This window comes from Lithobates pipiens, unplaced genomic scaffold (genome assembly GCF_037356315.1).
Source record: "Lithobates pipiens isolate NorthernLeopardFrog02 unplaced genomic scaffold, aLitPip1_a1.2 Scaffold_18, whole genome shotgun sequence".
Lineage (NCBI taxonomy): Eukaryota > Metazoa > Chordata > Amphibia > Anura > Ranidae > Lithobates > Lithobates pipiens.
Window position 1 is genome coordinate 447,202,165 of NW_027507758.1, and position 17,985 is coordinate 447,220,149.

The following is a 17,985-nucleotide window of genomic DNA, read 5'->3' on the forward strand; positions in this document are numbered from 1 at the left end:
CATTCAGGATAGGTGATGGGTGATATGACCTTAGCGGGGCATAATATACATATGAATGATGCCTTTATTTACATATCAATGCCACTGTTTGCCCCTATTTACATATGAACGGCGGTTATTTACATGTAAACACAGGGTCTGCAGGCGAGTCACCCATACACAATAGGGCAGAGCTGGGCAGCATTAGCAGCAGCATTTCACACTGAGATATTGGGACACACCACAGGAATAAAACCTCAAGGGATGATGGAATTTAAACCAGGATAGTTGGCAAGTATGAGGCAGCTGCTTTGGGCTGCACAACAATGAAAGAGCCCAGGGCAGCTGCCCCTTTTGCCCTGCCTTAAAGACGGCCCTGACAGTAGCATGCAGTGGAAGCGAATACAAGCACTTTGCTTTTGCATTGTATTTACATCAGGAGCATAGTGACATCATGAGTGAAGTCATAGCACTTTGTGACAGTACAGAGACTAGAGCGGAGTTGTTTCAGCTCTACCCAACCTCTCACTACACAAGTAAATCATTGCTATATTGATCTATTGCTCACTGATTACAGCCAGCAATAGACTGTAATAAGAAGTGATTTCAGCTACTGTATATGGAGTGGGGTCTGGATATGGTCAGTACAGAAAAAAAAAGAAAAAGGAAAAAGTAATATTCAATAACTATACTAACTATGAATACAAATACTATATAAATACAAATATCCCCAGGTTGCAACAAAGGTGTTGAATGATCTGGATGGCATTTGTATTTACTACATAAACATAAATGCTCCCATAAGTGAACGCAATGTCATTCTAATATTTTGCGAATGTAAACTTGTGAAAAAGTTGCTATTGAGATAATTTGCTGTATGTTTGTTGTATGTTTACTTTTAGCTTTATCATTCGGCTACATTACATGAAAGTCACATGACTGGTGTGTAAAATATGTTAGCTGCCCTGACTACTACCCCATTTAAAACCCCTCTACTTAATCTTAAATTACTAATGAAACACGTAACACTGCCTGGATTAAATGGCCAACAATGGCCCCTTTATTAATTCCAAACAACAAAATTGTATAAAAATAACTTTCTTATTTTAATATATAAATCCATTCCAAGAAGTCAGTTAAAAAGAGTTGCTAGGATCACTGATAAATCTAGCTTTAAGGAGGACAGACTGAGTGAGATGGAGGCGAGACTACGACAGCGAGGTTATCCTGGTAATACAGTACATTTTGAACGTACTCATTTAGAAACAAAAAAAGAAAAAAATTCCTGTCCTAGGCTCCCCTTCATCTCTCAGTTTCATCCTTTCTTAATTTAAATTTAATAATATTAAAAAACACTGGTCCATATTAAGCAAAAATTATCCTTCTGTCCCTGAGTTTCATTTCTCCCCTTTACCTTCATACCATAAGACCCCTTTCACACTGGGGCGTTTTTCAGGCGCTTTAGCGTTAAAAAAAGCACCTGTAAAGCGCTTGAAAGAAGCCTCATCTGCAGTCCCAATGTGAAAGCCCAAGTGCTTTAAGAACCCTTTCACAATGTCAGCGCCCGAAAAACGCTCGTAAAGCGCCGCTTAAACTAGCAGCGCTTTACCAGCATTTTTCGAGCATTATTGGGGAGCTTTTAACCCCTGCTAGTGGCCAAATAAAGGGTTAAAAGCGCCCACAAAACGCTGCTGCCAATAGCATTTTTCAGGCATTTTTCTGGCGTTTTACAGGCGCTTCCCATTGATTTCAATGGGAAGGGGCGCTTTAGGAGCGTTATATTCACCGCTCCAAAAGCGCTGCAAAGAAGCTGCTTGCAGGACTTTTTTTTGACGCCCTGCCAGCGCAGAGCCTTGGTGTGAAAGCACTCGGGCTTTTACATTGGGATTGCAGTTGCAGCTTCTTTCAGGCGCTTTTTTTAACGCTGAAGCGCCTGAAAAATGCCCCAGTATGAAAGGGATCTCGGTGTGAAAGCACTCGGGCTTTTACATTGGGATTGCAGTTGCGGCTTCTTTCAGGCGCTTTTTTTAACGCTAACGCGCACGAAAAACGCCTGAAAAACGCCCCAGTGTGAAAGGGGTCTAAGGGTAGGACCATATACAATCGATTGTTAAGATCCGACCAGTATAGGGCACCCACTTCACGGGTTACTTTTTTGAGGCCTCCTAATTATGGTTCATTTCCTTGCTTGTAATTTTGCTCAATGTTCTAGCATGATTAAGGGGAAGTCCTTTAATCATCCGACTCAAGGTTACAATATCCCTATAAAAGATCATTTCACGTGTCAATCTAGATATGTCATATACATGATCAAATGTCCGTGTGGTTTGATCTATGTAGGTGAAACCACACAAAAAGTCAAAGCCCTTGTACACACGGTCGGAGAATCCGTCGGAATGTGTCCTATCGGACCGTGTCGTCAGGTAATCCGACTGTGTGTGGTATGCATCGGACTGATTCCGTCGGAATATCCGTCTGACCCAATTTTCCAACATGTTGGAAATATTTCCCGACCAACTGGGCCGATCGGACATACTCCGATCATGTGTAGTGAATTTTGATCGGACCAAGTGCCACGCATGCTCAGATCAAATTCTTACATCAAAGCTATTGGCTACTAGCCTGAATATAGTCCCATCGTAACGAAATTATGTCATCACGTTCTGAAAGATCGGATTTTTTGCCAACTTTGTCCGACCGTGTGTATTCAACAGTTTCGGACAAGATCCGACGGATTTGGTTGTGGAAATCTCCGACCGTGTGTACAGGGGCAAGGACAGAATAGCTAGACATAAATATTCGGTTAGGGATAAAAATGATAAATTACCTCTCTCTAGACATTTTATAGAAATGAACCATTTGGTTTCTCAACTGAGATATATGGTAATCGATGGTATTCCAACTAATAGACGTGGGGGGGAATAGAGAATTGGAATTGAGAAAAAGAGGAGTTTACTGGATAAATCGCTTAGACTCTTTATATCCTAAAGGGTTAAATACAGATTTTGATCTTTATTTATTTTTATAATGGTATAAGTCTCTATATGTGTTGACCGATCTGCCAGATATTGGCTGATACGGCCACACATTATGAGATTTCTTTGCTTGTCGTTTAGTTTAGTTTTTTCATAGTATGTGAATATACAAATTAATTTTGATGATTCATTGATTATGTTTTCTTTGTATTTTTTAATGAACTACATGATTCAGCATACTATCTTCAAGGGAAGGCGTCCTTTTGTCCCGTTTTTTAGCTATTGTTCAGATATACCCATAGATATAAAAATGATGTATGAGAGATACAAGGGGTGGTTTGTGGAGATTGATTCCAGCTGAATGTAATTAACTGATTAATGATAGATGTGAGCTATAAGCCTTTATATGTGAAGTTGGTTACAATTTTTATTGCAGGTATGTGGTCATGAGGAAGGGTGATACCTGAATTATACCTGATGTGATGTAAATTTTATCAATAAATTTACTTTTGTTTGTGCAGCAATCACTTTTCTGCATATATATATATATATATATATATATATATATATATATATATATATATATATATATATACATATATTTATAACCAAAAACATTTTACTGCTACATCTGAGGTTCCTGAAAGAAGATGCCACCATCTCATCAGCTGACCACCAGCACCCCCACGGCATCCTGGCCCCTAGCCGCGATCCATCCAGCACAGGGACAAATGCTTACCAAGGGTCAAGTCCTGGGGGAAAAATTGTGGATACTCCCACCCAAGATCCTCTCCCCTACCAAAAAAAAAAAAAATGTTACGCTCATATGCAGGAACACTTCAAAAGTGGTATTTTTCATCCAATTTTCGTATTGTGTGTATGAAGCTTAACTGTTAGTACATAACACTGGTTTTAGTAGAGGTCTATTCCGCTTTGGTCAGTTGGTAGATACCAGGACTAGGACACTTAGATCATTTCAGGAATTAAAAGATTCATATGATTTACCTAGACAAGCATTCTATAGCTACCTGCAGATCCGCCACTTTGCGCAATCTTTTACGCCGACCTTACAATTCTCCCCTTTAACAGAGTTTGAAAAAGTATGCCTGGAGGGCCCGTCCCCAAAGAGCATGGTCTCATGTACCTACCAAGTTCTGATAGCGGACTCCTCTTTGACGGGACCGCGGGAAGCTTATATGGATAAATGGGAAAGAGACCTAGGGGAGACCATACCTTTGAAGACATGGCAGCAGGTGTGGTCGCATGCAGCTAAAAGCTCCGTATGCACCTTATATAAGGAAAACCAATATAAGGTTATGCTACATTGGTATCAAACTCCGTCACTACTCCATTCTATATACCCCTCCGCTGACTCCCACTGCTGGCGCTGCCGTAGTGCAGTAGGAACACTGTTCCATATTTATTGGACATGTCCACAAGATGTCCCCTATTGGGAAACAGTCCAGGCCTTATTACAAACCATTTTTGAAGTACAAATACCATTAGACCCCAAACTATTTCTCCTGGGCCTCCCTCCTACCTCATTCTCCCGATCCTCCCAAAAACTACTAGCCCAAGTGCTGACGGCTGGGCGATGCCTAATTGCTCTAAAATGGAAGAAAAGGGAAATCCCCTCACTAGTTGAGTTGCATACCAGAATCAGAGACGTCAGGCGAATGGAATATCTCACACTCGACAAACATAACAAGGTATGGGACCTTTGGGATAGGATGGAGGCCCCCACCCTTTGAGTGAGGGGGCGGCGGGGGCGTGGGGTCGGACGGGCGTCCTTTACTTTCCTCCTCTTTCTCCTTCTTTATCTAATCTGTACCTTTTTCTCCCGTCCTAGGGTTGTTCACACGATTCTACGTGTCTTCATCCTCCTTTCCTATTTTCCCTCTTTCTCCTCAATCGCCTTTATCAAAGTCACATGAAGGTTTACTAAATTGATCAGTGGAAGAATGCAGGAATCGAATTCCCCCTGTAAATGTACATCGGTAGTGGCGTAATGCTTGAGTTGATGTAATGTTTTATTTTATGTTTCTGTTATACTATTAGTGGACCCAGAGAGCCGGGATTTTATGCCCACACCACTGAATAGAAGTATTGGCGGCTCGTTTGGTATATGCCACCCGCCACACGGAGTAATGTAGCTTGTGACTGCCTCCCTTCATTAACTGTACCTTATTGTTCTTTCTTCTGTATCTTTGTTAAAAATTGAAAATTCAATAAAATGTCAGTTTTCAAAAAAAAAAAACAATCCTCAATAAACATAAATACGATAATTCTCGGAATAATCAGCATTCATTCAATTGTGCTTCCATACAAATGTGAACATCATGTTATGATCTTTAATGGGGAATTTTATTTTTTATATAGACTGTTTATGTGGTGAGTTTACACTTTTCATTGAACAGAGTTGGATAACACAGGGTTAAACAGGAAGGTCATAAATAAACTGCACATTATCTGGACAGAATGCTTGGGGAAATAGTGATGTGTTCCTGCTTAGGAGATGAATGTTAGCTTGGGGGCTGCAAACTCTGCAGGGCTCCAACACACACTCACTGCTATTCCAACCCTTCACATATTTCCACATAAACTTCCCTCCTGGCATTAAACTTTGCCAGGTATTGTGCTCAGCTTACCACCCCAAACTAGGGTGCCAACGTGTCCCCGATTGCCTGGGATTGTCCCTTAATTTATATCTGTGTTTTGGGCACCTTCATTTCGGGACAATACAGTGTCCCGGAATGAACTAAGGACACACAGCCGCGGCAATAAACATTGCCTAACTGGTTGCTAGGGCCACCCCGCCTCACGTCTAGCAACAGCGCTCTGAGTCCACCTACCTCCGTCTCCGGCTGCAGCAGCCTGAGGTCGGCTTCTTACTGTTGCTGGCCCGCGCACCACCTGTAGCACAGAGCCTTAGAGCACTTTCTTTGGCTACTGTGATAGGTCAGGGTCACGCTGGTGGTGGGTGAGGACAGAAGTCCTCCGACGGCTGCTGCCATTCCATCCTCCGAGGGGAGATCCGCACACTGCTCCATCCAGCATGCCTGCCTGGGCAAGCTTGTGACACTCACCGGGAAGCCGCTGACTGTGAGCCCACCTGGACCATCCAAGTGAGTGAGCTGAGCACTGTCTGTCACTAACCAGACCCTGACCCCCCTCTCTGCCCCCCTCCCTCTCTCTCTCCCTGTCCCCGTCTCTCGCCCTGCCCCATCTGTCTCCCTGTCCCCCCTCTCTCTCCCTGTCCCCCCTCCCTCTGTCTCCCTGTCCCCCCTCTCTCTCCTTGTCCCACCTCCCTCTCTCTGTCCCCTCTCTCTCCCTGCCCCCCTCTCCCTGTCCCCCCTCTCATTGCCCCCTCCCTCTCCCCGCCCCTCTCTCTCCCCTCCCTCTCTCTCTGTCCCCCCTCCCTCTCGTGTCCCCCTCTCTCCCTGCCATCTCTCTCCCCCCTCTCTTCCTGCCCCCTCTCTCCCTGCCCCCCCTCTCTCCTTGTCCCCCCTCTGTCTCCCTGCCCCCTCTCTCTCCCCTCCCTCTCTCTCTCCCTGTCCTCCCTCTGTCCCCCCTCTCTCCCTGTCCCCCTCTCTCCTGCCCCCCTCTCTCTCCCTGTCCCCCCTCCCCCTATCTGCCCCCTCTCTCTCCCTGTCCCCCCTCCTTCTCCCTGCCCCCCTCCTCTCTCTCTCCCTGCCCCCTCCCTCTCCACCCTCTCTCTCCCTGCCCCCTCTCTCTCCCAGCCCCCCCTCTCTCTCTCTCCCCTCCCTCTCCCTGTTCCCCATCTCTCCCTGTCCCCTCCCCCTCTCTCTCCCTGTCCCCTCTCTCTCCCTGTCCCTTTCCCCCTCTCTCTCCCTGTCCCCCTCTCTCTCCCTGTCCCCCTCTCTCTCCCTGTCCCCCCTCTCTCCCTGTCCCCCCGCTCTCTCCCAGTGGCAAGTGACATCTGGTGGCAGGAGACAGAGGCAAGTGACAAGCGGCATCTGGTGGCAGGAGACAGTGGCAAGTGACATCTGGTGGCAGGAGACAGTGGTAAGTGACAAGCGGCATCTAGTGGCAGGAGACAGTGGCAAGTGACATCTGGTGGCAGGAGACAGTGGCAAGTGACAAGTGGCAAGTGACAAGCAGCATCTGGTGGCAAATGACAAGCTCAGGGTTCCAGTTATGGTGATGTTTCATAGGAAGCAGGAATTTGTTACTGTTGCCACCGGGATATTCAAATTAGTTTCAGAGCTCTGTGTGATCAAGCTGTATTCCATGGGCACTGGTAAGGCTACATTTAATTGGCACTGATCAGGCTGCATTTAGTTGGCACTGATATTGCTGTATTTAAAGTAAACCCTGAAGAAAAAAAAACAAAAAAACAAATCCACTTTGCATTACAAGTGCAAACTACAAATGCAAAGTGCACTTGATATTACACTGAAAATGCACTTGGAAGTGCAGTCGTTGTAGATCCGAGGGGGGCATGCAAAGAAAATTAAAAACAGCATTTTGGCTTGCACATAAATGGATAATAAAATCAGCAGAGCTTCCCCTCATTTCAGATCTATTCCTCAGATTTACAGAGACTGCACTTCCAAGAGCACTTTCAGTGCAATTTCAAATGCACTTGTAGTATGCACTTGCAGTGCCAAGTGGATTTGCCTTTTGTAAATAACCTCCAAAGGCATAGGGAGTTATTTACGAAAGGCAAATCCACTTTGCACTTGGAAGTGCAGTCGCTCTAAATCGAAGGGGTCGATCTGAAATGAGGGGAAGCTCTGCTGATTTTATCATCCAATCATGTGCAAGCTAAAATGCTGTTTTTATTTTCCTTGCATGTTCCCCTCGGATCTACAGCGACTTTACTTCCAAGTGCACTTGAAGTGCAAAGTGGATTTGCCTTTAGTAAATAACCCCCATAGTGAGCTAGTATGCATAGCCGGAGACGCAATGACGTCATTCCCGCACGTGCGCGTGGGAGCTGCTGGTAACGGCACAGTCTATCTAAAGCAACGGCACGTACGTTGCTTCATTGTGCATGTCCCGACGACATTGGCACATGCAAATACAGGGTAAACTGTACAGGTTTAGGAGATATCCAGGGTAGCTACAAGTAAGCCTAATTGCAGGCTTACCTGTAGCAAAAAGTGGGTGTTAAGGGTTTACAGCCACTTTAATTGGCACTGCAAATGCTGCATTTAATTGGCACTGGTAAGGCTACATTTAATTGGCACTGGTAAGGCTACGTTTAATTGGCACTGGTAAGGCTGCATTTAATTGGCATTGGTAAGGCTTCATTTAATTAGCACTGGTAAGGCTTCATTTAATTGGAACTGGTAATGCTTCATTTAATTGGCACGGGTATAGCTGCATTCAATTGGCACTGGTATAGCTGCATTCAATTGGCACTGGTATAGCTGCACTGAATTGGCACTGGTATAGCTGCACTGAATTGGCACTGGTAAGGGTGCATTCAATTGGGGGGGGGGGGGGGGGGGGGTTGGCACTAACGCGAATCGTCATCTCCCTGAAATTCGTTTTTGCAGGTTAGGATATCTGCTAATGCAGTCATCATCACATTTAAGAATTAGTGAGCTGCAATATAATGCATGTTTGCTATTGAGTTAATGACAGTTTAAAGTGGGCCTTTAGTTTTACATTTAATAGAGGAGAAGTAGAGTGACCTTCAGAGCTTACAATCTGAAGGATGACAGTTTTGTTACTACATAGAGTGCCCATGTTTACCATAAGTGACAATAAACAATGGTGATGAGATGTCAGCTGTGTTGGCAAGTTTCCAGGAGATCGTACAAGGCTGGGAAAGTTGTGTGCAGTCAGAGGAAGCCCCGGGGATTTCTCCTCTCCAGCAATGATAGAAACTTTCTCTTCTTACACTGGATGAACTTAGTAACTAAAGAGGAAGACTGACAGTTCCGCTTCCTTCACTGTACAGTATACAGGCTCTGATCGCAGGCATTGGAGGAGCGGCACCTGTCATCGCTCTCCTTTATTAAATGCCCCGACTCTCCATACTCTGCATGACAGCGCCTGTCTTGCACCCCGCCTCTGCCCCGCACCTCTGTCCCGCACCCCATCTCTGCCCCGCACCCCTGTCCCGTCCCCCAGCGGCATCCATCCCGCGCTCCTTCCCATCTCGCTCCCTCCCTCCTCCCGCTGTGTGTCGGTGCCTTCCCCCAGCACGCTGTCAGTTGTCCCCGCTTCCCGCCCCCGGTGATCTGTGATGGAACCGGCCCGGAGATTCACCAAGAGCCTGCTGAAGCCCGGGGTGGCCGCGGAGATCAGACAGAGCGCGTCCAAGGCGGTGCGACCCGATCCGCGCAGGGTGAGTGATGGGGACTGGTGGCTGGGGGGATTATAAAGTCAATGGGGGGGGGGGGGGGGGGGAGCTATGCCAGAGTGACGTGTGGAGGGGGTTGTTGATGAGGGTCATGGCATTAAAGAGTAGGGGTACTGATAGGGGCAGAAAGTTGAGGGGGGTATTGAGCATGACAGACTGAAGTGGGGGTACTAATGAATTTTGGGGGGATACTAATGATACCACCAAGAGCTGTAAAGGAAAATGGGGAGGGTGACTAAGGGCAATGGTAGACAAATTATGGGGTTACTGATGAGGGAAATGACAGAAGGTTGGAGGTAGGTACTGATGAGAGCCATGGCTGACAGAATTGGGGTACTGATGAGGGCTGACAGAAGATGGGTTATGGCAATATGGTAGACAGAAGTAGGGGTATTGAAGATGAGTGAGGGGGGAGGGGTACTGATGAGGGCTATGGTAGACAGAAGTGGGGGTACTGACAAGGGCTATGGTAGACATATGTGGCGATACTGATGAAGGTTGGGGGTTAAGCACTAATGAGGGCTATGGTAGACAGAATTGGGGTACTGATGAGGGCTGTGACAGAAGAAGGGTTATGGCAATATGGTAGACAGAAGTGGGGGTATTGATGATGGGTGGGGGGGTACTGATGAGGGCTATGGTAGACATATGTGGGGGTACTGATGAAGGTTGGGGGTTAAGCACTAATGAGGGCTATAGTAGACAGAAATGGGGGTACTGATGAAGGTTGGGGTTAAGTACTGAGAAGACTATGGTATACATAAGTTGAGGTACTGATAAAGGTTGGGGATAGGTACCGATGAGGGCTATGGTAGACAGAGGTGGAGTTACTGATGAAGGGTGAGGGGGGAATACTGATGAGGGCTATGGTAGACAGAAATGGGGGTACAGATGAGAGCTAAGACAGAAGGTTGGGGGTAGGTACTGATGAGGGCCTTGGCAGACAGAATTGGGGTACTAATGAGGGGTGTGATGGAAGACTGTGGTTAGGGTGCTATGATAGACAGAAGTGGGGGTACTGATGAAGTGGGGGGGTACTGATGAGGGCTATGGTAGACGGTAGTGAAGGTGCTGATGAGGAATAGGGAGACACTGATGAGAGATATGGTAGATAATGGGGGTATTGATGAGGGCATTTGTAGACAGAAGTTGTGGTACTGATGAGGGCCATGGTAGACAGAAGTTGTGGTACTGATGTGGGCTAAGGTAGACAGAAGTGAGGTTACTGATGAAGGTTGGGGTTTAGTATTGATGAGGGCTATGGTAGACAGAAGTGGAGGTACTGGTGAAGTTTGGGGTTAAGTACTGATGAGGGCAATAGTAGACATAGGTGAAGGTACTTATGAATGTTGGGGGTAGGTTCTGATGAAGACAATGGTAGACAGAAGTTGGGGTTACTGATGACGGGTGAGAGTGGAGTACTGATGAGGGCTATAGCAGACAGAGATAGGGGTACTGATGAAGGGTGAGGGGGGAGTACTGATGAGGACCATGGCAGACAGAAGTGGGGATACTGATGAAGGATGAGGGGGAAGTACTGATGAGGACCATGGCAGACCGAAGTAGGGGTACTGATAAAAGGGAGAGGGAGGAGTACCGATGGGGACTATGGTAGACAGAAGTGGGGGTACTGATGAAGGTTTGGGAAGGGGTGAGTACTGATGTGGACTATGGTAGACAGAAGAGGGGGTACGGATGAAGGGTGAGGGGGGACTATTGATGGGGACTATGGTAGACAGAAGTGGGGGTACTGATGAAGGTTTGGGGAGGGGTGAGTACTGATGTGGACTATGGTAGACAGAAGAGGGGGTACTGATGAAGGGTGAGGGGGGAGTACTGATGGGGACTATGGTAGACAGAAGTGGGGGTACTGATGAAGGGTGAGGGGGTGTACTGATGGGGACTATGGTAGACAGAAGTGGGGGTACTGATGAAGGTTTGGGGAAGGGTGAGTACTGATGGGGACTATGGTAGACAGAAGAGGGGGTGCTGATGAAGAGTGAGGGGGGAGTACTGATGGGGACTATAGTAGACAGAAGTGGGGGTACTGATGAAGGGTGAGGGGGGAGTACTGATGGGGACTATGGTAGACAGAATTGGGAGTACTGATGAAGGTTTGGGGAGGGGTGAGTACTGATGGGGACTATGGTAGACAGAATTGGGGGTACTGATGAAGGTTTGGGGAGGGGTGAGTACTGATGGGGACTATGGTAGACAGAAGTGGGGGTACTGATGAAGGGTGAGGGGGGAGTACTGATGGGGACTATGGTAGACAGAATTGGGGGTACTGATGAAGGTTTGGGGAGGGGTGAGTACTGATGGGGACTATGGTAGACAGAAGTGGGGGTACTGATGAAGGATGAGGGGGGAGTACTGATGGGGACTATGGTAGACAGAATTGGGGGTACTGATGAAGGTTTGGGGAGGGATGAGTATTGATGGGGACTATGGTAGACAGAAGAGGGGGTACTGATGAGGGCTATGACAGAAGGTTGAGAGGAGTAGGTAATTATGAGGATCACTGATGAAGGTTTTGACCTGGGGGGACCTTGGTGAGTGTGTGTATATCACCAGCTAGCTCAGATTACCTCCGACCGTCAGATTTGTCCCATTTTGTTTTAAATAATGACCAGTTGTGGATTTAAGACATCATTCTTGTTTTAAAAACAACTGATCATCTAGTACCATTCTCTTGTTTGTTTTCTTTTAACTGTTATTTAACAGCAGCATTTGAGAAAATAAAACGTGTTTTGTATTTTGGATAGAATGTGTGTGAAAGCAGGACTCTACAACTGTATTGTGCTCCGTTTCCATGGCTTTGAAATGCTTGGCAACTATTATAGTGTCAGTATAGTCTGCCAGAGCATGGAGAATGGCACTAAAAGTTCACCTTCTGTTACAATCGTTGTGTATATTATGGTGAAATAAAAATGCAGATGGTCCATGAAATGTATGTTGCAATATTTCTTTGCAGGAAGAAGCACTTCCACATTCACTGTAAAATTGGTTCTGATGCCCTTTATGATACACTATATACCTCGGTTTGGTGTTAGCAGGAAATAGTGTATTCTTATCAGCCTGGGCCATGCAGTGCCATGCCAGTTTGTGCCTTGTGATTGGCGTCTATGTATGTTTGTGCACTAGAACACGGGTATTAAAGTCTAACGGAAGGCAAAACCTTTTTTAGTTTTAGATAGGGGTGGAGATGGATTAGAGCACTTGCCAGGTTTTTATTGTTCTCTGTGTTCCTACACCCTGGTCACACCGATCGTGATATTGAAAACGCGCTACTTCACTTGAAGTAGCATGAATTCAAAGGAGCGTTTCAGTGCTACTTCAGGTGCGACTTGGAAGACATCTGTGCTACTTCATGCATAGATGTCTATGCAAGTCGCATCTGAACTTGCAATAAGTAGTGCAGGAACTAGTTTCAGAATCGGTGCGACTACGACTGAGTCGCACAAATTTGACCGCTTCCAATGCAGACAATAGGGTGAAACTTGTGATGTGATTTGAAACTGTCAAATTGCATGACAAGTCGCAACAGTGTGACTGAGGGCTTAGGGAGAGTCATCTTCTCTATTTGTCCTGTTTACCATTATTACCAAAAGTGAAAGTGAAAGAAAATTCAAAATTTTGGGTTGTCACCAGGGCAGGGATAGAGAGGAATTCATCCAATGGGTACACTAGTTATGGTCACTCTGGTGACAACCAGGTATTCCCTTTACTTTGAAGGAATTTCTACTTACTTTCTGTTTTGTCTATGGGCAGTGGCGGCCACTCCATTAATCCTAATCTACATGCAGGGTGCCGGACGCATTGGTTTACAATGTTTTTTTGTTTTTTTTTAAGCACGTGATTAGAGCTAGAGGTTTTAATTGACTTCAAAAAAGGGTGGGCACGAGGCGCAGAGCACACATGGCAAAAAACGGACTTACAGATCGACCGACCAAAAGAACGGGGGCGTGTCATGTGGTTTGTTTGCCCCCCCCCCCCCCAAAAAAAATAGAGCACTGCCGGCCACTGACTATGGGACATACAGATGACAAAAAACTGATAGGGGTTACAACCGTCCCTTAAGCTGGACATATACAGATTGAAATGCAGCTGGTTTAGCAGGGACTGGTCCAAATTTTGATGTGTCTGTGGCCATCCCTGTTCCAAAGTATTCAAATGTTTTATTGACATCTGTCAAACAGACAAGTTGAACAACTTTTGCCAATCAGCGGCCACTATCAGTGTATTCTGGCAAAGGAGAGTCCTGCTGTCAGAGTACAATGTTCCATCCACCTTGCTTGCATAAATGGAGGAATCTGTTCAATTTTTTTTGTTCAGCTTGTCTGGAAGCCTAAAGCCTGGTACACACTAGTAGTCTTTCTTTCATTCAATCAAGCGGGCTGAATGAAAAAAAAAAAACCCCAAAAAAAACGAAGAGCTCAGGAGGAGGCGCTGTACTAACAATCCGATGTTAGTGCAGCGATCTTCTATGCTCAGCATTCTCAGTTGATCAGGTTCAGATCGACAGACCTTTTTCGGTCAAGCTCAGACACACTGGCCGATGCCGCCCCATATTCAACCCCTTTTTATACCCCTATGCTCTATCCAATATTTAAAAAAAAGTTTTACCCTTTGTTCTCCCTATTTTTTATTATTTTTTATTTATTACAGGTACTTATTTAGCTCCATCAATTTACGCATCGCTTTACATATACAGTACATTGTACATTCACTTCTCTCCCTGCCCTCAGGAAGTTTACAATAAAAGGTCCATAACTAACATTTATGTAGCAAATAGTGCTTTGTTTCACACCATGATATTCATCTTTGATTTCTGTGGTTGCCATCCTTGGATATACACTATATTGTCAAAATTATTGGGATGCCTGCCTTTACATGCACATGAACTTTAATGGCATCCCAACCTTAGTCGGTTCAGTATTGAATTACCCTTTGCAGTAATAACAGCTTAGACTCTTCTGGGAAGGCTGTCTACAAGGTTTAGGAGTGTGTCTATGGTAATGTTTGACCATTCTTCTAGAAGCGCATTCATGATGTTGGACAAGAAGGCCTGCCTCACAGTCCCTGCTCTAATTGAGTTGAGTCTTGATATAGCACGTATTACCCTGTAGGGTCCCAACACACTTACAAACACATACTAGGGCCAATTTATAGACAGGGTCTAATAAACCCACCGGCATCTCTTTGGAGTGTGGGAGGAAACCCATTATTAGGCACAGGGAGAACGTGCAAACTCCAGGCAGATGGTGTTGTGGTCAGGATTTGAACCAGCGACCCTATTGCTGCGAGGTGAGAATGCTGACCACTACACCACTGTGCTACAATGGGTACATTAGGTCTGGTCACTCCCAACCAGGTATTCCCTTTACTTTGAAGGAATTTCCACTTACTTTCTGTTTTGGCTATGGGCAGTGGTGGCCACTCCGTTAATCCTAATCTACATGCAGGTTTTTTTTTTGAAGCACGTGATTAGAGCTAGAGGTTCTAATTGGCTTCAAAAAACGGTGGGCTCGGGGTGCAGAGCACTGCGCCCTGAGTCCACCCAGTTGTAGATCTCAAAGGTGTTCTATCGGGTTGAAGTCAGGACTCTGTGTTTATGGACCTTGCTTTGTATTAGGTATTTGTGTTACGGTGTGGGGTTGTTTTTCAGGGGTTTGGCTTGGTCCCTTAGTTCCAGTGAAGGGAATTCTTAAGGCATTAGTATACCAAGACATTTTGGACAATTTCATGCTCCCAACTTTGTGGGAACAGTTTGGAGATGGCCCTTTTCAGTTACAATATGATTGTGCACCAGTGCACAAAGCAAGGTCTATAAAGACAAAAAAAGGGTGAGTTTGGGGTGGAGGAACTTGACTGGCCTGCACAGAACCCTGACCTTAACCTGATAGCACACCTTTGGGATGAATTAGAACAGAGACTGAGTCAACATCAGTGCCTGACCTCACAAATGCGCTTCCGGAAGACTGGTCAAATATTCCCATAGGCTACTTTCACACTGGGGAATTGCGGGCGCTGGCGGTAAAGCGGAGCTATATTTAGCGGCGCTTTACCATCATTTTAGCGGCGCTATGCCGCCACTAGCTGGGCAGTTTTAACCCCAGCAGCCGAAAAAGAGTTAAAAGCTCCTGCAAAGTGCCGCTTCAGTTTGCAGCGCTGCCCCATTGTCTTCTATGGGAAGGGTCGATTTAGGAGCGGTAAATACACCGTTCCTACAGCGCACCAAAGATGCAGCTTGCAGGACTTTTTTGACTGTCCTGCAAGCGCACCGCTCCAGTGTGAAAGCCCTCGGGGGGCCTCGCTTTGCAGACACTATTTTTAGCGCTGTAGCACCTGAAAATCGCCCCAGTGTGAAAGCGGTCATAGACACACTCCTAACCTTGTGGACAGCCTTCCCAGAAGAGTTGAATCTGTTATAGCTGCAACAGATGGGCCAACTCAATATTGAACACTATGGACTAAGATACTAGGACTAGGACTGAGGACCAATACTTTTAACAATATAGTGTATTTCAGCACTCTTTAACCAGTTGCCGACCGCCGCACGCCGATGTACGTCGGTACAATGGCACGGGCAGGCATAAGGACATACATGTACGTCCCTTGCCTCCCGCGGGTCGGGGGCCCGATCGGGCCCCCGCCCGGTGCCTGCGGCGGTCGGTATTCGTACGGGAGCGATCCCGGACGAGGGGACGGCCATTCATTCATGGCCACCCCCTCGCGATCGCTCCCGACGAATAGAAATCCCCGGTGACATCACTTCCTCTCCTGTAATGTAAACACAGGAGAGGAAGTGATGTATTCTCTCCTCCGTGTCGGTATTTTTCGTTCCGACACGGAGGAGAGCGGATCAGTAAGTTGCACCAACACTCTACACACACAGTAGAACATGCCAGGCACACTCACACCCCCCCTTTACCCCCCGATCACCCCCCCAATTACCCCTGCCCCCCAGTCACAGTGACACCAATGTCATTTTTTTTTTTTTTTTTTGCATTGGTGTCATTTGTGACTGTAATAACTGTTAGGGCAGTTAGAGTTAGCCCCCTTTAGTTCTAATGTACCCCCCTAACCCCCCCAATAAAGGTTTAACCCCGTGATCACCCCCCGTCGCCAGTGTCACTAAGGCTGGGTTCACATTGCAGCGGTTTATGAGAACGAATGTGATTCGCACCGCACTGCAGTGCAAATCACATCCGATCTCTGTGCGATTCGAGTTCAGCCATTCGCCGCACCCGCCGCACCCGCCGCAAATTCGCACGGGACCCTTTTTTTGGCCCGCAGCAGAATCGGATCGCATGGGTGTTCACACCATGCGATCCGAGTTTGCAGATCGCACTGCGATATGCGAACTGATCTGGGGGTGTCAGTAACATTTCACTGACACTCCCAGCAGTTCGCATAGGGCAGTGTGAACTGCCGCCGGGAGGCATGCGATGCGGGAACCCGCCGCGGATTCGCGGCGTTTCCGCATCGCTCCAGTGTGAACCCAGCCTAATAAGCGATCATTTTTCTGATCGCCGTATTAGTGTCACAGGTGACGCTAGTTAGGCAGGTAGGTATTTAGGTTCGCCGCAGCTTTTTATAGCGCCAGGGACCCCCATATACTACCGCATAAAGCCCCCTGATTGCCCCCTAGTTAACCCTTTCACCAGTGATCACCATATAACTGTTACAGGTGACGCTGGTTGGTTAGTTATTTTTTTATAGTTTCAGGGCACCCGCCATTTATTACCTAATAAAGGTTTAACCCCCTGATCACCCGGCGGGTGTCATTTGTGACTAATAACTGTTAGGGCAGTTAGGGTTAGCCCCCTTTAGTTCTAAGGTACCCCCCTAACCCCCCCAATAAAGGTTTAACCCCGTGATCACCCCCCGTCGCCAGTGTCACTAAGGCTGGGTTCACATTGCAGCGGTTTATGAGAACGGATGTGATTCGCACCGCACTGCAGTGCAAATCACATCCGATCTCTGTGCGATTCGAGTTCAGCCATTCGCCGCACCCGCCGCACCCGCCGCAAATTCGCACGGGACCCTTTTTTTGGCCCGCAGCAGAATCGGATCGCATGGGTGTTCACACCATGCGATCCGAGTTTGCAGATCGCACTGCGATATGCGAACTGATCTGGGGGTGTCAGTAACATTTCACTGACACTCCCAGCAGTTCGCATAGGGCAGTGTGAACTGCCGCCGGGAGGCATGCGATGCGGGAACCCGCCGCGCATTCGTGGCGTTCCCGCATCGCTCCAGTGTGAACCCAGCCTAATAAGCGATCGTTTTTCTGATCGCTGTATTAGTGTCACAGGTGACGCTAGTTAGGCAGGTAGGTATTTAGGTTCGCTGCAGCTTTTTATAGCGCCAGGGACCCCCATATACTACCGCATAAAGCCCCCTAATTGCCCCCTAGTTAACCCTTTCACCAGTGATCACCATATAACTGTTACAGGTGACGCTGGTTGGTTAGTTATTTTTTTATAGTTTCAGGGCACCCGCCATTTATTACCTAGTCTCACTAGTGTACCCCTAAATTTAGGGGTGTCTACTTTCCAAAATGGGGTCATTTGGGGGGGGTTTGTGCCATCTTGGCATTTTATGGCCTTCAAAACTGTAACGCCCTTAGAAAGCCTGAAGGCGGTGCTTGGTTTTCGGGGCCCCGTACGCGGCTAGGCTCCCAAAAAG

General features: G+C 46.8%; 1 protein-coding gene across 1 annotated transcript in view; it reads left to right on the forward strand.

Annotated features, from left to right (window-relative positions):
- The first annotated feature begins 8,883 nt into the window (after positions 1-8,883).
- DOCK10 (dedicator of cytokinesis 10) overlaps positions 8,884-17,985 on the forward strand; it is a 412,410-nt gene continuing 403,308 nt past the window's right edge. The window contains exon 1 of the mRNA XM_077488206.1: positions 8,884-9,276. Within this exon, the coding sequence (XP_077344332.1) occupies positions 9,175-9,276 (102 nt within the window). The 5' untranslated portion in view covers positions 8,884-9,174. The remainder of the gene's footprint in view (positions 9,277-17,985) is intronic.